A 26,813-nucleotide genomic window follows, 5' to 3' on the forward strand; every position below is an offset into this window, starting at 1 on the left:
TGTCATTTGTTCAACTCTGCCTTCCCATGACTTCTCTAGCTCTGCCGTCCTCCTCCCGCATATCTGCAGTTCGCTGTTGGGGCATCAGCACTGTTTCTTTCATTACCTCTGGCACCTACTCCATCTTCATCTTCCCCTCTCATTGCCTGAGCTCCTGAGGGGAAGTGATATTTGAGTTTAGTGTGGGGAAGGCCTGAGCAGACCAAGAAGCTAACCCTGGGTCACACTCACCCCTGAAACTTTGTGTCTTCTCAGTACTCATGGCTCCTCTAACCAATTCCAGCTGCTTCCCATCTTTGGACAAGGGTGGCCCTCAAAGTGCGGTCCCCAGACCAGTAGCTTCAGTGTCACCCGGGAATAGGTTAGAAATGCACATTCCCAGGTACCACCCCAGAAGTACCGACTCAGAAGCTGGGGGATGTGGGGAGTGACCTGTGATTTAACAGTCCTCCAGGTTGTGATTCATGGAAGTTTGAGAATCCCCAGTCCTGAGCTGTTGAGCTCAACCCTGAAAGTATCCCAGCCCAGGAGCAGGTCTTCTCCCATGCCCTGTTCATTCTTTCCTTGAGCTTCTCTCTAGTCCTAAGAAAGACATTAATTCGATAGCCAAAAAAATGAATTATAGTCAAGTCATTCAGTATCTCTTTATTGCATATCTATTGTACTGAGTCTGGAAAAACACCAAAACGAGTAAACAGCCCTTGTCCTCAATGAGTTAAATGTGGAGTGGGCAGAGAGACATGTAAACAACTAACTGTAATGCGATGTGATAAGTACAATACTAGCTGCATGCCGAAGTGCCCTGGGAGCACAGAGGAGGGAATGATCAACTCTGAGCGAGGGAAAGAATTCATCAGGAGCAGGAGGTGGTGAGAGGAAGAATTAGGGTACAAGGCAGCCTCTAGCCCAGGGTATAGGATTTCTAGCTTAACATATCAGCTGAAAGAGAGGAAAGCTGCCCTGGAGGATCAGCAAGCGTGAGCCTAGTCTGCCTCCAGCAGTGCCTGGCGTAGATTCCAGCAGGACCCCAAGCGTGCAACTGGTGGGGGTTGGCATTCTTCTAGCACTAACAGTGTAAGCTACTTGGGCCTGGCCTTGAGGTCAATTGCTAAGAATAAGGTATGATGAGACTGTAATCTGGATTAGCTACTGCACCGCCCTATTGCCAGACTTCAGGAATCCGTGGAAGAGAGGACAATTGAGGATTCTCTGGCTTCAAGAGAGACAGGGGGTCATGAAGCTGGGGGGAGCTGCTGGCCAACTGAGGAAGCGTGAGCATGGAGACCCTGGTCATAGGTGAGGAATGATCTACTCAGTGGCAAGAAAACAGCGCTGGATATGTGTAGGAGAAACGCAAATAGAAATCAGTGGGAATCTAGAGGTGGCAGCAGGGGACACATGCTGAGAACACAGCATATTGGCCACAAGGCCAGGGAGCTGCAGAGCCAGAATGCTCAGAAACCAAGACCTAGAGACACAGAGGTAGCAGAGCCTCAGAGCCACGTGCTGAACAATGCCAGAGAGCACCATTTACATGGAAGGCTGTGGGAACAAACTCCCTGGAGTCACAACATGGTGGCCCTGTGGGGGTCTGTGATCTAAGGACACCAGTGCCAGCGTGGTTCCTTATCCATATCACAGCATTTCTGGAAACTCAGGACACACAGCTTGCATGCTTCAAATTCAATTTGGGGAGAGGAGCATTTAAGTGGCCGAGGTTTTATTTGGGGGAAGAGGAGGTTCTAGCTCCATACTTTCTCTTGGTAATGGTAGGAATCCACAGGGACATTCTAACAGTTGGACTTCCCTGGAGCGTCTGGCTCCCAATTGGACCGCTTTGTAACTTTAACAAAACCCCCAATTCTGCATTTCTCCTGAGCCCTACTTCCTAGGACCAGGGCTGTGGTCTTGGCAGTCACTGGTTCTGGAAAGGAAGGAGGTGTTCTGGAAAGGAAGGAAGGAGGTGTGGAGAAGACAGAAGTGATGGGTGGTGAGACTCGGGTAGGTGGGGAGGTGTGTGCCCATGGACACACAAAGGCAGAACCTGGCTTCCATCATTAACTAGTTCCATGAAGCTGAACCTGACCTGCCAGGGTTGTCTGCCCCTCCCCTTGGGAGGACCAAGTTGGAGCCCCAAAAATAAGCCAAAGCAGTCCATGTTTAGGTTCTGTGCAGCTTGCAGGGGCCTCAGAGATACTGTAGTTTGGAGACAGGGTCAGATGGTTAGCTTCTTTGAGTTTCTACTCTTTGTGGAGTACAAAGATGTATGAGGTTGGGTTTGCAAACCTCAGCAGTTGGGGCCGGGCAGGTAACATAGTATGTGAAGTGGCTGGGCCTGTAGAGAGATAATGCAGACCCATCTAAAGGAATCCAAAATTAGTCTTTTTTTTTTTTTCTTTTCTTTTTTTTAAGACAAGTTTTACTCTGTCATCCAGGCTAGAGTGCAATGGTGCAGTCTTGGCTCACTGCAACCTCCGCCTCCCAGGTTCAAGCGACTTGACAGCCTCAGCCTCCTGAGTAGCTGGAACTACAGGCACCTGCTACCACACCCAGCTGAGTTTTTGTATTTTTAGTAGAGACAGGGTTCCGCCTTGTTGGCCAGGCTGGTGTCGAACTTCTGACCTCAGGTGATCCGCCCGCCTTGGCCTCCTAAAGTGCTGGGATTACAGGCATGAGCCTCCTCACCTGGCCAAAAAATCAGTCATTTAAAAATAGCTTATTGGCCCAGCGAAACACTCCCGGGGGCTAGCCTTGGTACGTTTGTGACTCCTAGTAACGGGTCATGGAAACCGAAGCGGGGGCAGGGTGGGACTTGGGTGTAGGCGTTTTTGTGGGCAGATCTGTGCAGGGAGAGTTTGAGTGCTGGAGATGTCCATCCCAGAGCTGAGCATAAGTGTGGCTGCTGGTTAGGAAGCACTAATTTGAGGGGCCAAGAGAAGTGGAATTACACTTGGTCCTGAGGCGTGGACTACTTTCCTGTCTAGAAGCTGAGAGTATTAGGTGATGCTAGTTCAGGTCATGCCTTGCCCACAGTGCTCTTTGCTCAGGGTGATTCAACTCTGCCCTAGAATATATTTTTATATAAATATTTACAGAACAAATCCAGAGAATCTGTGGGGAGAAATGGTGGATTTTGAATGAGAAGAGTCCTAGGCCTAGTAGAAATTAAGCTCCCTTTCCTTCTAGAGGGAATTAAAGCCCAAATCTACAAGCCTTAGACCTTAGCTCCCTTGCATCTCATTAATGCTCCTCCCAAGAAAAATCCTTGGCACATTTTCTCTTTAGGAGAAAGGGGAGGGGCAGACAACCCTGGCCTTCAAGCAGGTCAGGTTCAGCTTCATGGAATTAGTTAATGATGGAAGCCAGGTCCTGCCTTTGTATGCCCATGGGTCTCACCACCTACCCGAGTCTCAACACCCAGCACTTCTGTCTTCTACATACCTCCTTCCTTTCCAGAATCTGAGGCTACCAAGACCACAGCCCTGGTCCTAGGAAGTAGGGCTCAGGAGAAATGCAGAATTGGGGGTTTTGTGAAAGTTACAGACCCAGTCCCCTCCCCTCTCTCAAATGGCTGCTGAATGCTGAATTACACAAGAACTTTGGACAGTAGAGGTTTTTTTTTTTTTTTTTTAAATCCCCAGCAGCTATTCTGAACCTCATTTTTTTAGTTTTGAGCACAGAGTGTGTTTGCGTAAGTTAGAGCCATAAGTAGTGCTGTTGAGCAGACGTGGTTCACATTTCCCCAGCCTGGGCCCTAGGCAGGAGCCATGGCTGCTCATCCCTCCGGGGAGGACTCGAGGCCTCCAGGATGGTTGAGGAACCTGTGTATATTCTCTGTTCAAGAGGCTGCGATTAAGAGCCTGTCCCCAGAGTCGGAAAGAACTTTTCAAAACCCAGCACTGTTTCTTCCAGCTGCGTGACCTTGAACCAGTAACTTAGTGTCTTTTTTTTTTTTTTTTGAGGCGGAGTCTCACTCTGTCTCGCTCAGGCTGGAGTACAGTAGCGCAATCTCGGCTCACTGCAGCCTCTGCCTCCCAGGTTCAAGTGATTCTCCTGTCTCAGCCTCCCCAGTAGCTGGAACTACAGGCGTGTGCTACCATGCCCGGCTAATTTTGTATTTTTAGTAGAGGCGGGGTTTTACCATGTTGGCCAGGCTGGTCTCGAACTCCTGACCTCAGATGATCCACCCGCCTCAGCCTCCCAAAGTGCTGGGATTACAGGCGTGAGCCACTGCGCCTGGCCAACTTAATGTCTTTTGTGCGGCTTCCTTATCTATGAAATGGGGATGATAGTGGGCCCTCACCCCACGGGAAGTTATGGTGAGGTGATGCATGTCAGTGGCAGGGACATGTCACAGCCGACATTTATTGAGTACTTACTAACGTTCTCTGTGGCAAACCAAAGCAAACGAAGGGGAGAGAACCATACTGTGTCCTCCTTTGAACTCCTGGGCACTTGCCAAACAGCATATCAATCTTCCTGGTATATCCATACTTGCCAAACAGCACATCAATCTTCCTGGTGTATCATAGCTTTTTCTTAGCTCAAGAGCAGAATCTGAGTCCTTTTTTTTTTTTTTTTTTTTAAAGACAAGTCTCGGCCGGGCGCGGTGGCTCACGCCTGTAATCCCTGCACTTTGGGAGGCCGAGGCGGGCGGATCACGAGGTCAGGAGATCGAGACCATCCTGGCTAACAAGGTGAAACCCCGTCTCTACTAAAATACAAAAAAAAAATTAGCCGGGCGCGGTGGCGGGCGCCTGTAGTCCCAGCTACTCGGGAGGCTGAGGCAGGAGAATGGTGCGAACCCGGGAGGCGGAGCTTGCAGTGAGCCGAGATGGTGCCACTGCACTCCAGCCTGGGGGACAGAGTGAAGACTCCGCCTCAAAAAAAAAAAAAAAAAGACAAGTCTCGCTCTCTTGTCCAGGCTGGAGTGCAGTGGTGTACCCAGGTTCAAGCGATTCTCCTGCCTTAGCCTCCAGAGTAGCTGGGATTACAGGCACCTGCCACTATGCACAGCTAATTTTTTGTAGTTTTAGTAGAGATGGGTTTCCACCATGTTGGTCAGGCTGGTCTTGAACTTCTGACCTCAGGTGATCCACCCACCTCAGCCTCCCAAAGTGCTGGGATTACAGGTGTGAGCCACTGCGTCCAACGAATCTGGGTCTTTTTATCTCAACTTGCCGACAGGGTAGAGGAGGCCATCTTGGGTTGATCACAGGCTCAGGACAGTTTGTGGAAGGAAAGAATGCCACTTTCTAGTCATTATTGCCCACAGGGCCCCATATGTGCTCCCTGCATTATCCTGGGCTGTACACTGCTGTCTGAAGCACTGAAGCCCATCACCCCTTTCCTTACCCCCAAACCCATCTGTCTCTGGCCCGAAGCCGTTGGAGCCTTTCCTGACCACCGCATTACTCTGAGCTGCTGCTGCCTTCCTGCTTCACTTTCTGTGCTTCTGATGTATTCCTGTCCCTAGGCTTCCCCGGTGGCTTCCCCTCTCCCTCTGGGGGCTGATTTCCACTGAGCAGCCAACCACAGCCTCTGGCCACAAGGAGAGCGGGGCACAGGTAGGGCAGGAAGACAGAAGGCCCTGGTGGTGAGTGGAGGGCTTAGTGGTCCCTCGACAACCCTCACTGGCCGCATTCTCCTTGCAGGAGCAGGAAGCCAGCCACCACCATGAGCAGCACTCTGTCACCCACAGACTTTGACAGCTTGGAGATCCAGGGCCAGTACAGCGACATCAACAACCGCTGGGACCTTCCTGACTCAGACTGGGACAATGACAGCAGCTCAGCCCGCCTCTTTGAGAGGTCTCGCATTAAGGCTCTGGCAGGTGAGGTCAGGGGAGGGTCGAGGTGGGGGGATGCTGGAGGAGGCTTTGTCAGCTCGTCATGAAGAGCCCTTTAACTTTATGGGAAGACTGACTTTTCTTTCTAAGTGGGAGACCCAGAACACTCTATCAATTCCCTGGTCTTCAAATCCAGCCTCAAGAATAGCCTTCAGGCCATTCAGAACTTTCCCCAGCTCCTCCCCCCAAGCCTAGAGACGCTGCACTGGCCCCTGGACTGGCTAAGCTGACTAAAACAGCTTCCCTCTCTGGCCTCAGCCCCCAGGGTCACGCCCCTTCATCCTTCAGCACTCTCGTTCTTGCCTCTCCCATCTCCGCCCACCTCTCCCTTACCTGTCATGCCCTTGTTGTATCTTCTTTGATTTCCCACTGTCATTTCCCACACCTGTTCCTGGTCTATTATTTCCCCTCTGCTCCCTCCCCACCTGTTCCTTCCACCTGCCGCCTGTTACTCCCATTATCTCATCTGCCTGTTCCCTGAAGCAGGTTCCCTCCTCCCACTGCTGCTGGTTTCAGCAGCTGCCCATTCTCCCGGGTGTGCTCTCTGCCTGCCTTGGCCCCTACCCTTCCCTACGGCCTGGGGCCTGGGCTCTCTGCTCTGAGCAGAAACTCGTCTGACAGCCTCCCTGTCTTCCCGGGGAGGAGTTGTCATGGCAACAAGAGTGCGGCTGCCACCTGACACCACCAGTGGCTGGTGTGGGGCTGACTCACCCACACACCCCAAGGCCACCCACCCCGTTTGGCTTCCTCCTCCATCCCACCCTTGTCATTACCATTGACCTGCCGGCTGCCCAGCCCAGCCCAACCCAACCCAGTCTGAAAGGCCCCAGCTACTCTCACCAAGAGGTGGTGCTCCCAGTGGGGGTGGGCTTGGCCCCTAGAAGAAGAGAGACTCCAAGAGGGAGGTTCCCAAACCTGGCCACATGTTTTACAGGATCACCCAGGGATGTTTTTGTAACAAATACAGGTTTCCAAACTCCTCCCTAGACGCAGAAAATTAGAATCTTGGTCCAGAACTCAGGGTTTTTCAAAAGCTCCCTAAGTGATTCTTTTGAGCCAGCTCAGCACCAGTCTGAGGACCCCCTTGTGGCAGCCATAACTTCCTGGTACCCCCTCTCATTTTCTCCTGGGCTTCTCTGTCCTGCTGGTTGGGTCTTCAGGCCAGCTGTGAAACTCTCCTACCAGTGCGTCTATACATCAGAGAAGACAGAAGGTGTGGGTTATGGAGAATGTCATGTTTGGGGGAAATATTCCTGGCACTCTGGTTTTGGATTCATGTAGCCTCTAGAACTGTCATGATGTCTATGTGTGTACAACATGTGCCACCCACCATGTTTGCACACATGGCAAGTGCCACCCAGTATTGTCACCATGCCTGTGTACATAGGACATATGCCTCCCAGGACTGTCACCATGCCTGTGTGCATAGGACACATGCCTCCCAGGACTGTCACCATGCCTGTGTACATAGGACACATGCCTCCCAGGACTGTCACCAAGCCTGTGTACATAGGACACATCCCTCCCAGGACTGTCACCATGTCTGGCTGCACATAACTCGGGCCAGGCAGGACTGTCACTGTGTCTGCACACATCTGTGCGACCTCGTGCTCTCACTAAACTGGGCTCCCCTGAAGAGGCAGCTCTGCATGGGCTTTGCCTAGCACTGTCTCCAGCCAGTAAGTGTCAAATAAACACTGAATGAATGAAGACAGGGAAGGGCAAGTGTAGGCTGCACATGGTAAACGCTGAAGCCGAGGGGAAGGGCGCCTGGTAGATGCGCCCAGCAGCAGGGTGTCTGGGGGCTGGGATGGCCTGGTGGAGGACGGCCCTGGTGGGCCGGAGGGCAGGGAAGGAGCTGGCACTGGAGGTGGTGGTAAACAGCTGGAAAGGTGGAAACAGTGCCCATTTCACAGACAAGGGAGTAAAAGAAAATACCTCGCACAGTGCCTGGCCTTTCCTCTTTGAGGATCTCCTCATTTCCGGATTTCTCTTTGTCTGTTTCTGAGCTGGGGCTCAAAGCACACACATCCTGGAGAAGGACCTCCCAGAGTCACCCAGAGAGGGGTTGCCCTTGCTGTTCCTGCAAACCTTTGGGAAACAGGAGTTTGCATTGGGGGGCCCCTCTTGTGGATCTTGCGTATTCTTAGGTAACTTGGGGCCTGATGGGCGGGTCTCGAAGGCGCTGGCAGTGCCCTCCTCCACCGCCCCACAGGGCCTGGCCCTGCCCCCGCCAGCCACACTCCGCCTCCTTCCCCTCCCCGACACTGTCCAACCTGTTTGTCTGGAGCCGCCTGTCCCCTCTCGCCGCAGCCAGGCGTGCCCTCACTCTCTGTCTCAGGAGCTCGGGACACCCCGTAACTCTTTTTGCCACTCCCTGTAATTCCCACCATTCTTGAATCCCCCGACCCTGGAGTCCAGCCTGAGGTTCCACTGGGGAACAGAAACTGGCCCCCTGCCGGCGGGGAGCATGGACTCTGGGCCCTGGGCTCTGTAGCCAGCAGCTGGCAGCATGAATGGGAACGGAGTGAACAGGGTGCACGGGAACGGCCTGCACGAGGCCGGCGAGTTTTACTATGAGGCTGTGGAAGGGGCCCAGAACCCCGGGGGCCTCCTGCTCTCACCAGCTGCCTTCATCAACCCTGCTCAGTATGCCAGCGTGCTGGAAGGACGCTTCAAACAGCTACAAGGTGAGGCCCAGGGGCCCCCTGTATGGACTACTGCGCCTGGGCCAGAGGGACCTGGGTGTGGGGACAGTGGCCGGAGCTGAGCTGAGGACCCAGCACGGGACACAGTGTGACTCCAGTGTTTGTGCTGGGAGACAATGTGATGCAGCTTGGAGGGGATAATTACAAGAGGCTGGAAAATACACAGATGTCAATGGAATGGGGAAAGGCTTGGACCCACTGGCAGGGACCGTGTATGATGGCATGGGTGGGTGTGAGTGCCGGGCCTTGGGGTGCTGCATGGAGCAAAGGCAACCAGCCTTGGGGGGCGCAGGGGCACCAGCACCCAGGGAGGCCCCAACAGTGCCTCTAAGGCAGATCTGGATCTGGCAGTGGAGCGCCTGCCAGGACAGTTAGGGGAGGAGTAGGGGTGAGCCAGGCCCAGGGACCGGGAGATTGTGTTTTCCACGCTTCTGAGTGTGTGTCTGAATGTGTGCATGGGGGCAGTGTGTGTGGAAGCAGAGGGAGTGTCTTGAAGGAGAGGATCTGTGCAAACAGGCCCAGGTAGATGTCTGCGCAGGTGTGTGTTCACTCTGGCACAAGTGCTTGGGTGTGTTTCTGGGAATCACTGGTGTGTGTGTGTGTAAGGATCTTGGGATGCTGTGGGCGTCTTGTGACATAACACTTGGTTTCTTGTGCTTGACTTTGCCCATTTTCCTCCTAGCTGACACTACTTCTGTGTCTTCTGCCTGTGTGCCAAAATGGTCTCACCCCAGGGTGCCCAGCAGCAGGGCAGTCCCCCTGGATCCAGCGATGGCCTGTGACCCAGGCTTCTCCTGGCTCAGATGGGGCCTGTAGACCTGCCAGGAGGCCCCAAGGCACCCTTGGTTTCACAGGTGCTGGAGAGCATGGGGCCATCCCATGTTGTTATTAGGACCCCAGGTTTTGTGCCGGTATAGTGGCTGAAAGTAAGAGACAGGGAGCGACGTGGGTGTGTTGCTGTGTCTTATGGGTGAGGTGCTTAGGAATGTGAGATTAAGGGATGAGTCTTTCTGGTGTCTGAGATGCTGGTGCTGAGACGGAAGCAAAAGTGACTCTTCAGACCCCAGCCACTTGGGTTGGGTCCTTGCACAGGGCTCTCTGTGGGGAAGTGGCAGAAATCCTCATCACCAGAGCAGCTTCTGATGCTTTCACTTTGTCACTTAGAACGTTCTTAATTTTTATTTTCCTATGAAACCTAGTACTTATTTCCCCTCTTCAGTAGCTCCCCTCCTCTGTGGGCTGGGCAGCAGGGCATTGCCTAACTTTTTTTTGAGATTGGTGCCTAACTCTGCCTGGCTTTTTTCCCTCATGGTTCCTGGCCTCACTGTTTTCCCAGTTGCCAACTCTCAACATCTTGTTCTTCTGGGCAATGGGGTGTTTATGTCCTGGAACTGGATCCCCTTGCAGCCTGTTGAACGTACCGTCCCCAACCCCCAAAACAGAGGAGCCTGCCTTTTCTTTTAAGTTATCCAAGGAACAGTAAGCTGACTCAGGAGGCCTGCAGCCTCTATACCATCAAGTCCTAATGACCGCTTGGAAGAGCCGCTGCTATGATTTTAGCCCACACCCTCTCCTTTGTCCACAACCAAAAGAAAACAGCCATACCTCCCACCGGCCTGGGCAGCTCTTGCTCTCCTGCAGGTCAGATCACACCACTTTATAACAGCAGCTCACCAAGGAGCCATTTTGTGCCGGGCACCAACTAGGTGTTTTATATACCTTATCTCATTTAATCAACACAATGACCTGTTGAAGTAGAAAGTGATGTTCCCATTTTACAGATGAGGACATTGGGGCTCTGATGGATGAAGTCACTTGACCAGTGTTCCACCACTTACACGACTGCCCCACTCCAGCCCCTCCCTGCATGTCCCACGGTTTCCAAGGTCTTCATCCTTTCTTCTCAAAGCCTGTTTTCTGTCTTTCATCTTTCTTCTTTACCTTGCTTATGAGCTCATTCCAAGTTACGGGCTTTCCTCCTGGTCATCTTCCTTCCCTTCCTCCTCCTTGGAGGACCCCGCTTCCCATCTCTCAGGCTCCTCCATCCCCCACCCCTGCCAACTGGTGTTTAGAAGCAGGCATGCTGAACTTGAAGGACAGAAATAACCCCATGTTGCCACCGCAGATGAACGAGAAGCCGTGCAGAAGAAAACCTTCACCAAGTGGGTAAACTCACACCTGGCCCGGGTCACGTGCCGGGTGGGGGACCTGTACAGCGACCTCCGGGATGGACGCAACCTGCTAAGGCTCCTCGAGGTGCTCTCGGGAGAGACACTGGTGAGCTGTGGTCATGAAGGGAAGAGGGGGCCTCAGAAAAGTGTCCAAGGGGACCAGCTGGAGGAACAGCCCTCAGAGAGAGTGACGGCACAGGGCGGGAAGCAGTGGCTCCCTCTGCTCAGAGGATGGGTTCATTTCGAGCGCCTTTGCCACTTAGATTACATAGGAGCACTGCTTCGTGGAGACAGGAACAGTGGCCCCATTGAAAACATTTCTTTTTCCACCTACTCTGGGTGCAATTAATTCCCTTGGGAATCTTAATCTGCCCAAGCCTCATCTGTAACCTCAGCTTTGGCTCCAGCCCTGGGGCTGTGCCTGTGTTCCTGAGGTAGGTCATGGGGAAGGTGTGCAAAGCCGGGCCCTGGGAAGGCTGGGGAAGAGGGTGGAAGCCCACAGTCCCGTGCCATTTTGCCCCCGTCCCTCCACAGCCAAAGCCCACAAAGGGTCGCATGCGGATCCACTGCCTGGAGAACGTGGACAAGGCACTGCAGTTCCTCAAGGAGCAGAAAGTGCACTTGGAAAACATGGGCTCCCATGACATTGTGGACGGAAACCACCGACTGACCCTTGGGCTGGTCTGGACCATCATCCTTCGATTCCAGGTACCCCAGCACACTGTCACACAGGGTGTGGTTCCTGCCCTGATTCTGCACCACAGACTGTTCCTGCTGGCCCGTGACACAACAAACACAAAGACGGAGGATCTAGAACCTTATGTAGCAGTTGCCATTGCGGCGCTATCCAAGCACCAGATCAGTGGACTCCCCTCCTTCAACAGGGTAGAAACCAGCGTGGGTGAATGGCAAACCCCTGTGGCAAGTTCCCTGTGCACTGGTTGTGTGCAGTAGGACCACAGGTTGGTCCACAAGGGACTAGAAGTTTTACAAACTGGTCCTTCACCACAAGGGGTTTGGGAACTTCTAGAGGGTCTGGTCACTGGCCCCAATCCCCTGCCATAAACTCTGCTGGCCTCCCCCAGTGGAACAGTCACCCTCCTCCTTCCCATGCCCCAGTGTCCTCATGTCATCACAGCTTTCCTGATCACCCCCTTCCTTCCCGGGTTCTGTCAGCTTCACCTTGGAAAGCCAGCTTTCAGACACCTTGGAGAGCCAGCCCTCAGAAAAGATTCACTCTTCCGCCTGCAGTTCCCCACCTGGAGGGACCAGCACCTCCACTCAGGGACACATCCATTCTTCAGCATCCTACCCTAATCTGCTGCCTCAAACCCCTTCCACCCAGTGTTCTGTGGTCCCTGGCCTAGGTTGAAAGGACCTCAGGCTATGCCTGTCCACCCCATTACCACAGTCTAAAGAGTGGTTTCCTGCTATTTATCTGAGCATCTCTGATAACACCAGGAGTTCCTGTCCAGGGAGTGAGGGCCCTGCTTGCTTCCTTCCTAGATCCAAGACATCAGTGTGGAGACAGAAGACAACAAGGAGAAGAAGTCAGCCAAGGATGCCCTGCTTCTGTGGTGCCAGATGAAGACTGCAGGGTGAGGATGCCCTGGGCATGTGGCACTGGAGGGTCAGTGACCCCCAGGCTGTGCTGGGCTCCAGGAACCATGAGCTGGTGACTGCCCTGGAATCACAGACCAGGGCTCAGCCCTACTCACCATTTTCCGAATCTCTGTTTATAGTTATCCCAACGTCAATGTACACAACTTCACCACCAGCTGGAGAGATGGACTAGCCTTCAACGCCATCGTGCATAAACACCGGTGAGAAGATGGGGTCGGCTAGTGACCTCGGCTGCACATGTGGAGACAGAGATGAGACGAGCTGCACAGCAGTCAGAAGGAAGGGATAGCACTCGGAGCAGAACCAGAACGTGGGGGTGCAGGACTGCACAGAGCGCTTGTGATGGGAAGCAGGGGAGGCGGTATGGGGAGGGGCTGTGAGCAGCAGTGTGGGTTTGGGATGCCTACTTCTGGACAAAATTGGGTCGGTGACTTAGGGATAAAGATTGGTGTGGGTTTCCTCTTCCTCTTTAAGATCTCACATGTTTCTGATCCCTTCTGTCTTTCCTCCCCACCCAGGCCAGACCTGCTGGATTTTGAGTCTCTGAAGAAGTGTAATGCGCACTATAATCTGCAGAATGCATTCAATCTGGCTGAAAAGGAACTGGGACTTACCAAGCTGCTGGATCCCGAAGGTGGGGCCAGAGCTATGTGAAAAAGAGGTGGTAGGGTAGAGACAGGAGGTGGACCAGTGGTTACCAGGGGCCGCAGAAGGGGAAGACATGGAGTAACCACCAACCGATACAGGGGCTTCTTTGGTGGGGGAAGAGAATGTTCTGGAATTAGAAAGTGGTGATAGTTACACAACCTTGTAAATATGCTGAAAACCATGTGGTAGCTCACACCCAGCACTTTGGGAGGCCAAGGCAGGAGGATCGCTTGAGCCCAGGAGTTTGATACCAGCCTGGGCAACATACTGAGACCCCATGACTACCCCTCCCCCTAAAAAATACATCTTTACACTGAAAACCACTGAATTATATACATTAAAAGGGTGAATTTCGTGGTATGAAAATCATTTCTCAGTTTTTTTCTAACAAAAGACTGTAGGTCAGAAGAAGGGCAGCCCAGTGACAGAAAGAGCACTGGGCTGTGAGTTGTGTCCCGGGCAGAACACACAGGAGCTCTGTGACATACAGCCAGTGGCTGGCCTCTGTGGCTCAGTTTCCTCATGTCTTAAAAGACAGAATTGGTCTGTAAGGGTTCTTCGAAAATTCTAGGATTCTAAATTCAGCTACATGTTGCTGGCCACGGTGGCACCTGCCTGTAGTGCTAGCTGCTAGGGAGGCTGAGGTGAGAGGATCACTTGAGCCCAAGAGTTCTAGGCTGCAGTGGGCTATGCTGATTGGGTATCCACACTAAGTTCAGCATTGGTGTTCTCCTGGGATTAGGGGACCACCAGGTTACCTAAGGAGGACTGAACCAGCCCAAGTCAGAATGGAGCAGGTCAAAACCCCCCCACTGATCAGTAGTGGGATCACACCTGTCAATAGTCACTGTACTCCAGCCTGGGCAACAGCGAGACCTGTCTTTATTTTTTTAAAACAAATTTTTAAGAAAAAAAATTAAGCGGCTGGGTGCGGCGGCTCAAGCCTGTAATCCCAGCACTTTGGGAGGCCGAGACGGGCGGATCACGAGGTCAGGAGATCGAGACCATCTTGGCTAACACGGCGAAACCCCGTCTCTACTAAAAAATACAAAAAACTAGCCGGGCGAGGTGGCGGGCGCCTGTAGTCCCAGCTACTCGGGAGGCTGAGGCAGGAGAATGGCGTGGACCCGGGAGGCGGAGCTTGCAGTGAGCTGAGATCTGGCCACTGCACTCCAGCCTGGGCGACAGAGCAAGACTCCGTCTCAAAAAAAAAAGAAAAGAAATTAAGCTTCATGACCTTCCACTCTTACCCAGACCTGGCCTGTGGTCAGCTGACCTTGCTGATTGGTTCCTGTGGTTCTGGTCATAATGCTGACAAGATAGATGAGATCAGTAACAGCGACTGGGCTCTTTTTTTTTTTTTTTTTTTGAGACGGAGTCTCACTCTGTTGCCCAGACTAGAGTGCAATGGTGCGATCTCAGCTCACTGCAACCTCCGCCTCCTGGGTTCAAGCAATTATCCTTCCTCAGCCTCCCGAGTAGCTGGGATTACAGGCGTATGCCACTAGGCCGGCTAGTTTTTGTATTTTTAGTAGAGACGGGGTTTCACCATGTTGGTCAGGCTGGTCTCTAACTCCTGACCTTGTGATCCGCCCACCTCGGCCTCCCAATGCACTGGGCTAACAGGTGTGAGCCCCTGTACCCGACTGCGATTTTTCTCTTGTTTGGTACCTGGTTCTGCACTTGACATCCTTTAATCTTCACAATACCCCTTTGAAATCAGTACCGTTATCCTCAGTTTATGGAAGAGACAATGGGGGCCTATAATGGGTGAGCAACTTGCCCAAGTCCTCTGGCAGATGGAGCTGAGATTGGCATTCAGGCAGCCTGGCTCCAGAGCCTGTTTCCTCTGCTGCTTCTGGTAGAGTGGAGACCAATCTTGGTGCAGCCAGAACAGGGAGGAGAGAAGGGCCCAGTGACTCCCCTGCTGGAGGTGCTCCTGAAGTTCACTGGGTGGATGTTCGCTGGTCTTGGCCATTTTCTCCCTGTTTTCCATTCTACCTGTAGCCCTATCACCTGGACCCTTTTACTCCAGAATGACAAGTGTCAGCGAGCTAGCAACAGACATAGGCTTCATGCAGTGCTCCTTAGAGAGCCTCTGGGCAGCATGGCTGTAATTCAGAACCTGGAAATAAAGCTAAGCATTCTGTAACTTTCCGAGATGACTTCAGTGGCTCCTGCCTGCCTGCGTGTTTCCAGAAATGGGCAAGAGGCTTCCAGTCTCATAGTCTTACCTTTAGGATAAAATCTGGCCTATTTAAAAGAACCCATAGATTTCAAGTTACGGTCAGCCTCGGTTGTGTGGTGGAAGCCAGTTCGGCTTGAAAGACACTCCCCTCCTTGGGCCCACAGCTGAGGTTTGGGATTGAGGTTAGAAACAGCGTGATCACACCTGGAGATGGTGCTGAGAGCTGGCCTCTGTCCCCACTGAGCTGCGGGGATCACAGGGCCCATCACTCTGTGCATCTTAGGTTCAGGAGGCTTAGTTCATACCTTCTGTCCTGCTGCCCCTCAATCCATTGACTTTTTTTTTTTTTTTTTTTTTTTGAGACAGAGTCTCGCTCTGTCCCCCAGGCTGGAGTGTAGTGGCCGGATCTCAGCTCACTGCAAGCTCCGCCTCCCAGGTTCACACCGTTCTGCCGCCTCAGCCTCCCGAGTAGCTGGGACTACAGGCGCCCGCCACCACGCCCAGCTAATTTTTTGTATTTTTAGTAGAGATGGGGTTTCACCGTGTTAGCCAGGATGGTCTCAATCTTCTGACCTCGTGATCCGCCCACCTCGGCCTCCCAAAGTGCTGGGATTATAGGCGTGAGCCACTGCGCCCGGCCTCCATTGATTTCTTAAACATTGTTCCAGCCTAAAAGTCCATGATCCATCCCCACATAGCAATGCTGTCTCTTTTCTTGCTTTTCTTCCCCAAACAACTAATTTTGGTCTCCATGGGGAACTCTGAGTAAAAGCCTCCTTCTGGGGTTTGTGCTCTGCTTGGAGGGCCCTTCTTGTTTCCAGAAGAAGGGAAAAAAGGTGAGCTTTTGGTGCCCCTTTCATTTGAATGGCCAAGTTGTCATTTTGCTCTAAAAGGGGATGGAGAGATGTCAGCCTTGGAGGACTGGGCAGGCCCAGGGTTTGGGGTAGCTGATGCAAGTTGTGGATGTACTTCTGGGAGGCCTGACCCAAATGGTCCGCTCTTGCAGATGTGAATGTGGACCAGCCAGATGAGAAGTCGATCATTACCTATGTGGCTACTTACTACCATTACTTCTCCAAGATGAAGGCCCTGGCAGTGGAAGGCAAGAGAATTGGCAAGGTACTGTCCATGGGCAGTAGGTATAAAGGCCAGAGGAGGCCCGGCTGAGGGGTCTTACTCCCCCAGTGCAAGGGCAGGGTGGAGCTGCAGGACTGGGCCAGGGACCCTGTGGCTGGGACTGTCATGTCCATGTCTTCTGCCTCCCAGGTGCTGGACCATGCCATGGAGGCAGAGCGCCTGGTGGAGAAGTATGAGTCCCTGGCCTCGGAGCTGCTGCAGTGGATCGAGCAAACGATTGTGACCCTCAATGACCGGCAGCTGGCCAACTCCCTGAGTGGGGTCCAGAACCAGCTGCAGTCCTTCAACTCCTACCGCACCGTGGAGAAGCCGCCCAAGTAGGTGTCCCTGGGGCCCCACCCTGCCCTGAGCTGTGCTCCCACGAGAGGAAGCCTAAATTAGCACAACTTTCAGGGAGGGAAATTTGGCAGTACATAAGTGCAGTAGAGATTTCCCATGCCAGAAGCATCCAAACAACATAGTTGATACAAAATAAATTTTTTTAAATGATTAGCCATTTTTAAAAATCATGCTGTGGGCAGGGCATGGTGGCTCATGCCTGTAATCCCAGCACTTTGGGAGGCCAAGGCGGATGGATCACCGAGACCAGTCTGGCCAACATGGTGAAACCCCATCTCTACTGAGGTCGGGAGTTTGAGACCAGCCTGGCCAACATGGTGAAACCCTGTCTCTACTAAAGATACAAAAAAATTAGCTGGGGATGATGGCACATGCCTGTAGTCCCAGCTACTCGGGAGGCTGAGGCAGGAGAACCACCTGAACCTGGGAGACAAAGGTTGCAGTAAGCTGAGATCATGCTGCTGCACTCCAGGCTGGGTGACAGAGCAAGACTCCATCTCAAAAAATAAATAAACAAAAAAACATGCTGTGGAAATGATTGCTATGGTGTGTTGAGTCAGTGCAATTCATCAGATAAGATTACTGATCAGGGTGTCATGGCAACCCAATCCCAGCATAGGATAGAGGGGACTGGACCTGACAGGCAGGTCTTAACCGGCAACGTGGGTGTGGCTGGTAACGTGAGAATTGCAGAGGTTCTTATCATTTCAATATTTTAGCAATTAACTGTTCCAAATATGTGATTGCTCTTAGGCAATTCTGTTCAGTAGCTGCCAAAATGTCTGTGTTTATGCTGTCATGGAGTTCTTTTGGAATTAATATATATCAGCTCTGAAACTAATATTAGTCCAGAAAACAACTGTTTCTATACATTCCAGGGAATGATTTAAGGTGTACCCTTTAACCTAGGAAGTCGTCTTCTGGGCATTAAACAAAGATGTAGCTTCAAGGATGTTCATCAACACAACCACTATAAAAGAAAAATAAGTCACGGGTCAGCCACTGAAAATGATATTAAATAAATGCATTTATTGACATGGAAAAATGTTCATGAAAAATAAGCAAGGAAATAGGTTATAAAAGAATTATTTCGGACCAGGCGTGGTGGCTCATGCCTGTAATTCCAGCACTTTGGGAGGCCAAGGCGGGCGGATCACAAGGTCAGGAGATCGAGACCACAGTGAAACCCCGTGTCTACTAAAAATACAAAAAATTAGCTGGGCGTGGTGGCAGGCGCCTGTAGTCCCAGCTACTCAGGAGGCTGAGGCAGGAGAATGGCGTGAACCCAGGAGGCGGAGCTTGCAGTGAGCCGAGATCGCGCCACCGCACTCCAGCCTGGGGGACAGAGCGAGACTCTGTCTCAAAAAAAAAAAAAAAAAAAAAAAAAGAATTATTTCGGCCGGGCACAGTGGCTCACACCTGTAATCCCAGCACTTTGGGAGGCTGATGTGGGTGGATCACTTGAGGTCAGGAATTTGAAACCCCGACTCTACTAAAAATACATAAATTAGCCAGGTGTGGTAGTGCACACTCCTGTAATCCCAGCTACTCAGGAGGCTGAGGCAAGAGAATGGCTTGAACCCAGGAGGCAGAGGTTGCAGTGAGCCCAGATTGTGCCACTGCACTCCAGCCTGAGTGACAAAGCAAGACTCTGTCTCAAAATAAAATAAAATTATGTTCTTTTGGTTCGCCAGTATTTTCTGGTTTCCACGTAAAGAGCTTGTATTACTTTTGTAAGAAGAAAAGCAACACAGGACAGCCATTTTGAAGAGGAAAGAGTCCTTGTGACCCTCATGGGCTTTAATTCTGACCCCAACCCGGCCTCCTGCCTCAGGTTTACCGAGAAAGGCAACTTGGAAGTGCTGCTCTTCACCATCCAGAGCAAGCTTCGGGCCAACAACCAGAAGGTCTACACGCCCCGCGAGGGCCGGCTCATCTCGGACATCAACAAGGTCCGTGGCTGCCCGCAGGCCACCCACCCTCAGGGTAGCCCCTGGCCCAGACGCCTTGCACACATCCCCAAACCCGGGGCCATCTCGACCTTCACCAAACTCCACTATCTGCTACCCCAACTTGAAACTCGAGCACTCCGCCCAGCTGCCCACACTGTGCCAGATGTAATTCTCCCGTCCTCTCAGGCACATGGCTCCCTGCTCCTTTGTCTGACTCTCCATACGAAATCACGTAAGGAAATTATGCCCCAAGTCCCTCAGCTTATTCCACCTGTCCCCAACTCACTATCCCTTCCTTTATTTTTTTCACGATGTTGTAAGATGACTAAAAGTAAAAATAAGGTTCGCACACAGTCCTGCCAACACAAAGGAATCAGATGGTTTCCACTGTTCCCGCTCCCTTCAGTCCTTTTCCAGAAGCTTCTACATAGCTTCACAGACTCCCAGCACTGCCCTCTTTCCTGTTTCCACGCCCAGGCGTCTCACCCACTGCATTCCACGGATCCACTAGACCGAGCTTCCATGGGACTTACCATGTGCCTCCAGCCCTACTGAGCCCTCCCTGCCCTGTCCCTTCCACTGACTCTGTCCCCACCCCACAGGCTTGGGAGCGGCTGGAGAAGGCGGAGCACGAGCGTGAGCTGGCCCTGCGCACCGAGCTCATCCGCCAGGAGAAGCTGGAGCAGCTGGCCGCCCGCTTCGACCGCAAGGCTGCTATGCGGGAGACCTGGCTCAGCGAGAACCAGCGCCTCGTGTCCCAGGTAGGACTGGAGGCTCCTAGGATGCTTAGGCTGGTCAGAACTGGGAGAGAGACGGTGGTGGATAAGAAGCCCCGCGGGTTGGAGAGACCATGAAACACGAAATCCGCCACCTGGGTAAAAAGGCCTAGAGGTCGGGGAGCAAGGGGCCAGAGGCTGGGACAGAAGAGAGTGTTGGTGAAACAGGATGGGGGTGGGGTAGAGAGGGAACTTAGAGCCACCACATGGAGCTGGGATCTTGCAGCCCAAGTGCTCTGCAGGACAGAAGAGCCGGCAGAGGCACTGTCCCTTGGTCCCCACACCTCCTCTCCCTGTCCCCGACACAGGACAACTTTGGGCTGGAGCTGGCAGCTGTCGAGGCAGCAGTACGGAAGCACGAAGCCATTGAGACGGACATCGTGGCCTACAGCGGCCGGGTGCAGGCGGTGGACGCCGTGGCTGCAGAGCTGGCCGCCGAGCGCTACCATGACATCAAGCGCATCGCTGCTCGGCAGCACAACGTGGCACGGCTCTGGGACTTCTTGCGGCAGATGGTGGCCGCCCGGCGGGAGCGGCTCCTCCTCAACCTGGAGCTGCAGAAGGTGTTCCAGGACCTGCTCTACCTCATGGACTGGATGGAAGAGATGAAGGTATCAGTGAGGCGTGCTGGGTGGGATACAGGTGATCAAGAGTTGAGGGGACCCCACAGTGGGTGCGTTTGCCTGTCTGCTCGGCCAATCTCTGTTGAGTGTGAACCAGCACAGGGCCCTGTCCCCAGTAGCAGTGAACAAAGGAAACAGGGCCTTGTCCACACGGGGTTCATGTTCTAGATGGAGGAGGCTGATGACAAAACCCACGGACCTTTCCATAAACAAAAGAGCAGGGGCCATAAAACCATTGATGAATCTGAAACAGGGCGGCGTGAGGGGCTGGTCAGATAAGGCCTCTGGGAAAATGCCATTTAAGCCGAGACCAGAATAGTGCCAAGAACCAGCACAGAGAGCTCTCAGGAGAGAACGTTCCAGGTAGAAGGAAGAGCCGGCACAGGCCCTCGGCCTGGACCAGCATGGTGTGTTCAGGATCAGAAGGAAAGCCGGTGGGCTGTGAGCATGAGGAGTGGGGGCCGTGGACTGAGATTTGGGAGGGCACAGCCAGCCCATTAGGGTCTTACAGGCCTGGTCAGGGAGTTTGGATTTTATTCAAAGTAACATGGATCCTTTAAAGTGATTTGAAGGGGCCGGGCACGGTGCTCACGCCTGCAATCCCAGCTCTTTGGGAGGCCAAGGTGGGCGATCACTTGAGGTCAGGAGTTCAAGACCAGCCTGGCCAACATGGTGAAACCCCATCTCTATAAAAATACAGAAATTAGCCGGGTGCAGTGGTGAGCGCCTGTAGTCCCAGCTACTCAGGAAGCTGAGACAGGAGAATCGCTTGAACCCAGGAGGCGGAGGATGCAGTGAGCTGAGATTGCACCACTGCACTCCAGCCTAGGTGATAGGGCAAGACTCAGTCTCAAAAAAAAAAAAAAAAAAAAAAAAACCACCACAGCTAGGCAAGGTGGCTCACACCTGTAATCCTAGGACTTTGGGAGGCCAGGGTGGGTGGATCACCTGAGGTCAGGAGTTCGAGACCAGCCTGGCCAACATGGCAAAACCCCGTCTCTAGTAAAAATATAAAAATTAGCCACACGTGGTGGCACACGCCTGTAATCCCAGCTACTCAGGAGGCTGAGGAAGGAGAATTGCTTAAACCCGGTAGGTGGAGGTTGCAGTGAGCCAAGATTGTGCCACTGCACTCCAGCCTGCATGACGGGAGCAAGACTGCATCTCAAAAAATAAAGAAAGAGGCCGGGCACGGTGGCTCACACCTATAATCCCAGCACTTTGGGAGGCCGAGGCGGGCGGATCACGATGCCAGGAGTTTGAGACCAGCCTGGCCAACATAGTGAAACCCTGTCTCTATTAAAAAATACAAAAATTGGCCGGGCACGGTGGCTCAAGCCTGTAATCCCAGCACTTTGGGAGGCTGAGACGGGCGGATCACGAAGTCAGGAGATCGAGACCATCCTGGCTAACACGGTGAAACCCCGTCTCTACTAAAAAAATACAAAAAACTATGGCCGGGCGTGGTGGCTCAAGCCTGTAATCCCAGCACTTTGGGAGGCCGAGATGGGCGGATCACAAGGTCAGGAGATCGAGACCATCCTGGCTAACATGGTGAAACCCCATCTCTACTAAAAAATACAAAAAACTAGCCGGGCGAGGTGACGGGCGCCTGTAGTCCCAGCTACTCGGGAGGCTGAGGCAGGAGAATGGCGTGAACCCNGTAGTCCCAGCTACTCGGGAGGCTGAGGCAGGAGAATGGCGTGAACCTGGGAGGCGGAGCTTGCAGTGAGCCGAGATCCGGCCACTGCACTCCAGCCTGGGCTACAGAGCGAGACTCCATCTCAAAAAAAATAAAAAATAAAAAATAAAATAAAGAAAGAAAGTGATTAAAAGGTTTTGAGAGGCGTAGAGACTTCATTGTACCTTACGTTTGTAAAAAGGTCACTTTGGCTACTCTGAAGAAGGCCTGTGGGCAGGCAGCATGAGAGCAAGACCTGTTAGGGTTGCTGCCATCTCCCAGGCGGGCAGCGGCCAGGAGGGTGGATTGGGGAAAGATGTGGAAGGAAGGCTGCTGGGTGCAGGGGCAGAGCAGTGGTGACAGGAGGGTGTCAGTGATTCTGAGGCTAAGAAGGTTAGTCACAGCAAAGCTTCCAAGAGCAGGAGTGAGTTAGAACATTGTTCCACAGCAGGGGAGTTAAGGATAAGGATAAGGAGGTCGGGGTGCCACAGCAGAACTGGGGTATCTCAGTGTGTGTGAGTAAGCAGGTTTCTCACCTCGGTGCAACACCTGGAGCCACAGAGAGGTTGGAAGGAAAACACGGCAGGTTAGCGCGTGCGTGCTCAGGCGGGCATCCGCACTCCATGTGTGCCTGGCAGGGCCGGCTGCAGTCTCAGGACCTGGGCAAGCACCTGACAGGAGTGGAGGACCTGCTGCAGCTGCACGAGCTGGTGGAGGCAGACATCGCCGTGCAGGCCGAGAGGGTGCGGGCCGTCAGCGCCTCTGCCCTGCGCTTCTGCAACCCAGGGAAAGGTGAAAAGTCGGGGAAGGCACTGGAGAGGGAGGGGCTGGGAAGGAGCACATCAAGAGCCGAGGTAGAAGGGTTGGGAAACCTGGGGACAGGAAAGATGGTGACCAAACGATGGTGACTGAGCTAGAACCAAGGTGGGAAGCCCAAGAGAGTGTGGTGGCAGGGAGCAGCCGGAGGGCTGGATTGCAGCTCTGACCCTCTCCTGTGACTTTCTCAGAGTATAGACCTTGCGACCCGCAGCTGGTGTCAGAGCGGGTAGCCAAGCTAGAGCAGAGCTATGAGGCACTGTGCGAGTTGGCAGCGGCGCGGCGGGCCCGGCTGGAGGAGTCACGGCGGCTCTGGCGTTTCCTCTGGGAGGTGGGCGAAGCTGAGGCCTGGGTGCGGGAGCAGCAGCACCTCCTGGCCTCAGCCGACACGGGCCGGGACCTGACCGGTGTCCTCCGCCTGCTCAACAAGCACACAGCCCTGCGGGGTGAGATGAGCGGCCGGCTGGGGCCCCTGAAGCTCACCCTGGAGCAGGGCCAGCAGTTGGTGGCCGAGGGTCACCCTGGGGCAAGCCAGGCCTCTGCCCGTGCAGCTGAGCTCCAAGCCCAGTGGGAGCGGCTAGAGGCCCTGGCCGAGGAGCGTGCCCAGCGGCTGGCCCAAGCTGCCAGCCTCTACCAGTTCCAGGCTGATGCAAACGACATGGAGGCCTGGTTGGTAGACGCACTGCGCCTGGTGTCCAGCCCCGAGCTGGGTCACGACGAGTTCTCCACGCAGGCTCTAGCCAGGCAGCATCGGGCCCTGGAGGAGGAGATCCGAAGCCACCGGCCAACCCTGGACGCCTTGAGGGAACAGGCAGCAGCCCTGCCTCCCGCACTGAGCCGCACGCCCGAGGTGCAGGGTCGGGTGCCCACTCTGGAGCGGCACTACGAGGAGCTGCAGGCCCGGGCAGGAGAGCGAGCTCGGGCCCTGGAGGCAGCCCTAGCGCTCTATACCATGCTCAGCGAGGCCGGGGCCTGCGGGCTTTGGGTGGAGGAGAAGGAGCAGTGGCTCAACGGGCTGGCCCTGCCTGAGCGCCTGGAGGACCTGGAGGTGGTGCAGCAGAGGTAGGCCCCTCAGGCTCCCAGTGGGACTGGCCTTGGGAGGCAGGGTGGGGGCCAGGATGTGGGTGGTGAGTCCCTCCATAAACTGCCTGCCTCACCCCTTTGAGTCTTAATGGTTGTCCGTTTCTAGTTTTAACAAAAGATGTTAACCATATTCACAAGTAGAGACATTTCACCGCAAACCTCTCTATACCCATCACCCAGATTCAATCATTGCCAATATCTTGCTTTATTTGATTCTCTGCCCTTTTAAAAATCAAATCCCCAATATTAGCATGTCCCTCCTACATTCTTCAGGGTGCACTCTTTAAGAAATACAAGGAAGCATTCGTACCTACGATATATTATTTTGAAATTGTCTGTGTGGACTTAAAATAGCTGAGGCTTTGAAGTTATAAGCCTTTTAGACAGAGACACTAAAATAGCTTTGTTTACAGAATAAATTTTCAAATCATTTATTCAATAATAAATCTTAAAAAAAATTTATAGAACCATTATCACATAGAACAAAATTAGGAATTTCTTGATATGATCTATGATCAATGTATAATCAAATTTCCTGGTGTTTAAAAAAATGTAATTAGGTTGGGCCTGGTGGCTCACACATGTAATCCCAGCACTTTCGGAGGCCAAGACAGGAGGATCACTTGAGTCCAGGAGTTCATAACCAACCTGGGCAACATAGTGAGACTCCACCTCTACACATTTTTTTTTTTTTAATTAGCCAGGCATGGTGGTGGGCACCTGTAGTCCTAGCTACTGGGGACGCTGAGGCAGGAGGATTGCTTGAGCCCAGAGGTCGAGGCTGCAGTGAGCTGAGATCATGCCACTGCACTCCAACCTGGGTGACAGAGTAAGACCCTGTTTCAAAATAAATAAATAAATAAAAATAAAAATGTAATTAAAGATTTTTTTTAGTTTTCAAGGTATCCTAATGTAGAGGTTAACAAACTACAACCCTTGGGCCAAATCCAGCCTGCTACCTGTTTCTGCTTTATTGGAAGAGAGCTACACTCTTTTTGCATATCGCCCGTGGCTACTTTCAGGCTACAGCAGCAGGGCTGAATAGTTGCTGCAGCAGCTGCATGGCTCATGAAGCCTATAATATTTACTGTTGAGCCCTTTACAGAAAACATTTGCAAACCCTGCCCTATTAGAACATAAAATGCCGGCCAGGCGAGGTGGCTCACACTTGTAATCCCAGCACTTTGGGAGGCTGAGGAGGGTGGATCATGAGGTCAGGAGTTCAAGACCAGCCTGGCCAAGATAGTGAAACCCCCATCTCTACTAAAAATACAAAAATTAGCTGGGCTTGGTGGTGGGTACCTATAATCCCAGCTACTCAGGAGGCTGAGGCAGAGAATTGCTTGAACCCAGGAGGCAGAGGTTGCAGTGAGCCAAGATCGCGCCACTACACTCCAGCCTGGGTGACAGAGCGGGACTCCGTCTCAAAAACAAAAACAAAACATAAAATGTCCCTGGAAGAAGTTATCCTTCACATTTTCATCACCCAGACAAATATTTTTGGTTATTACTTCATTTTCTAACACATATTAGTGGGATGAGACCCAGATAGGCAGCTAAGGGGGAAGTCCCAGGAGGCTCAGAGGATCCGAAAAAGGGTTGGCCCCATGCCAGGGTCTAGTTTGACTTGTGTGTATGTTCCTGACCTTTACCTTTCACCATCTTTTGAGCAGTTCTAGCGATAATAGTTATTCTGCTTGTTTTGGGGGAGTTGGGGGTTCCTCCCTTGACCCACAGATACTATGAACCTCATAGGCTGAGAGGCACAGAGACTCCTGCAGATAAGCCTCCTGGTGAAGGAGACACCCTCCTGGGTGTCTAAGAGAGGTGGACTTAGGTAGACTGGGCACAGTGCTGCCTCCCACAGTTCACGCCTGACTCTTCCACCCTCTCAGGTTTGAGACCCTGGAGCCTGAAATGAACACCCTTGCAGCACAAATCACCGCGGTGAATGACGTTGCCGAGCAGTTACTGAAGGCCAGCCCCCCAGGCAAGGACCGCATTGTCAACACCCAGGAGCAGCTCAACCACAGGTGGGCTTGGGAGGGCAGGACTGGGAAACTGACAGAGAAATGAAGCAATGGGGATGGCAGTGGGAGGCAGGTTTTGTAGAGCCTGGCAGAGTGGCTACCAAGGAGGAAGCAAACCAGTCTGGAATACGTTGGGAAAGGAAAAAGGATCAAAGAGACGAGAGAGGGAGTCAAGGTAGTCTGAAGCAGCTGCTGGCCAGAAAGGGAGGAGTCAAGGGGAGATACCAAGGGAGAGAGAAGCAGGGAAGAAGCTTCCAAATAGGCCTGGCCAGGGCAGGAAGCTGAACCTTCCCCCTGCTCTCAGGTGGCAGCAGTTTCGGTCTCTGGCAGACGGTAAGAAGGCAGCTCTGACCTCAGCCCTGAGCATCCAGAACTACCACTTAGAGTGTACGGAGACCCAGGCCTGGATGAGAGAGAAGACCAAGGTCATCGAGTCCACCCAGGGCCTAGGCAACGATCTGGCTGGGGTGCTGGCCCTGCAGCGCAAGCTGGCTGGCACGGAGCGGGACCTGGAGGCCATTGCTTCCCGGGTCGGTGAACTGACTCGAGAGGCAAATGCTCTGGCTGCCGGCCATCCCGCTCAGGCAGCGGCCATCAACGCCCGGCTCAGAGAGGTGCAGACCGGCTGGGAGGACCTCAGGGCTACCATGCGGCGTCGAGAAGAGTCGCTGGGGGAGGCGCGGCGGCTGCAGGACTTCCTGCGCAGCTTGGATGACTTCCAGGCCTGGCTAGGCCGTACTCAGACTGCTGTGGCCTCTGAAGAAGGGCCAGCCACCCTGCCTGAGGCAGAGGCCCTCCTGGCCCAACATGCAGCCCTTCGGGGAGAGGTGGAGCGGGCCCAGAGCGAGTACAGCCGGCTGCGAGCCCTGGGCGAGGAGGTGACCCGGGACCAGGCTGACCCCCAGTGCCTCTTCCTACGACAGCGACTGGAGGCCCTGGGAACTGGCTGGGAGGAGCTGGGCCGAATGTGGGAGAGCCGGCAAGGTCGCCTGGCCCAGGCCCACGGCTTCCAGGGATTCCTGCGGGATGCTCGTCAGGCTGAGGGCGTACTCAGCAGCCAGGTGAAAGTCCGGGCAAAGTCCCAACCAGGAGGAAGAGCAAAGTAGGGACCCGGGGAAATGTGAAGGAGCGGGATGGGCAGGAAGGACATGTTAGCAAAACGGGGCCGTGCAGTGGTTCAGGCCTGAAAT

At 53.3% G+C, this 26,813-nt stretch overlaps 1 protein-coding gene across 1 annotated transcript in view; it reads left to right on the forward strand.

Moving 5' to 3' along the window:
* The first annotated feature begins 5,523 nt into the window (after window positions 1-5,523).
* The window catches only part of SPTBN2 (spectrin beta, non-erythrocytic 2), a 36,358-nt gene continuing 15,068 nt past the window's right edge, over window positions 5,524-26,813 (forward strand). The window contains exons 1-16 of the mRNA XM_025356548.1: window positions 5,524-5,567; window positions 5,655-5,833; window positions 10,682-10,833; window positions 11,262-11,435; window positions 12,234-12,325; window positions 12,470-12,550; window positions 12,869-12,984; window positions 16,193-16,305; window positions 16,453-16,640; window positions 18,497-18,614; window positions 19,217-19,375; window positions 19,699-20,001; window positions 22,333-22,486; window positions 22,702-23,572; window positions 25,489-25,626; window positions 25,928-26,684. Coding sequence (XP_025212333.1) covers window positions 5,677-5,833; window positions 10,682-10,833; window positions 11,262-11,435; window positions 12,234-12,325; window positions 12,470-12,550; window positions 12,869-12,984; window positions 16,193-16,305; window positions 16,453-16,640; window positions 18,497-18,614; window positions 19,217-19,375; window positions 19,699-20,001; window positions 22,333-22,486; window positions 22,702-23,572; window positions 25,489-25,626; window positions 25,928-26,684 — 3,573 coding nt within the window. The 5' untranslated portion in view covers window positions 5,524-5,567; window positions 5,655-5,676. The remainder of the gene's footprint in view (window positions 5,568-5,654; window positions 5,834-10,681; window positions 10,834-11,261; window positions 11,436-12,233; window positions 12,326-12,469; window positions 12,551-12,868; window positions 12,985-16,192; window positions 16,306-16,452; window positions 16,641-18,496; window positions 18,615-19,216; window positions 19,376-19,698; window positions 20,002-22,332; window positions 22,487-22,701; window positions 23,573-25,488; window positions 25,627-25,927; window positions 26,685-26,813) is intronic.

The sequence above is a fragment of the Theropithecus gelada genome, chromosome 14 (genome assembly GCF_003255815.1).
Source record: "Theropithecus gelada isolate Dixy chromosome 14, Tgel_1.0, whole genome shotgun sequence".
Lineage (NCBI taxonomy): Eukaryota > Metazoa > Chordata > Mammalia > Primates > Cercopithecidae > Theropithecus > Theropithecus gelada.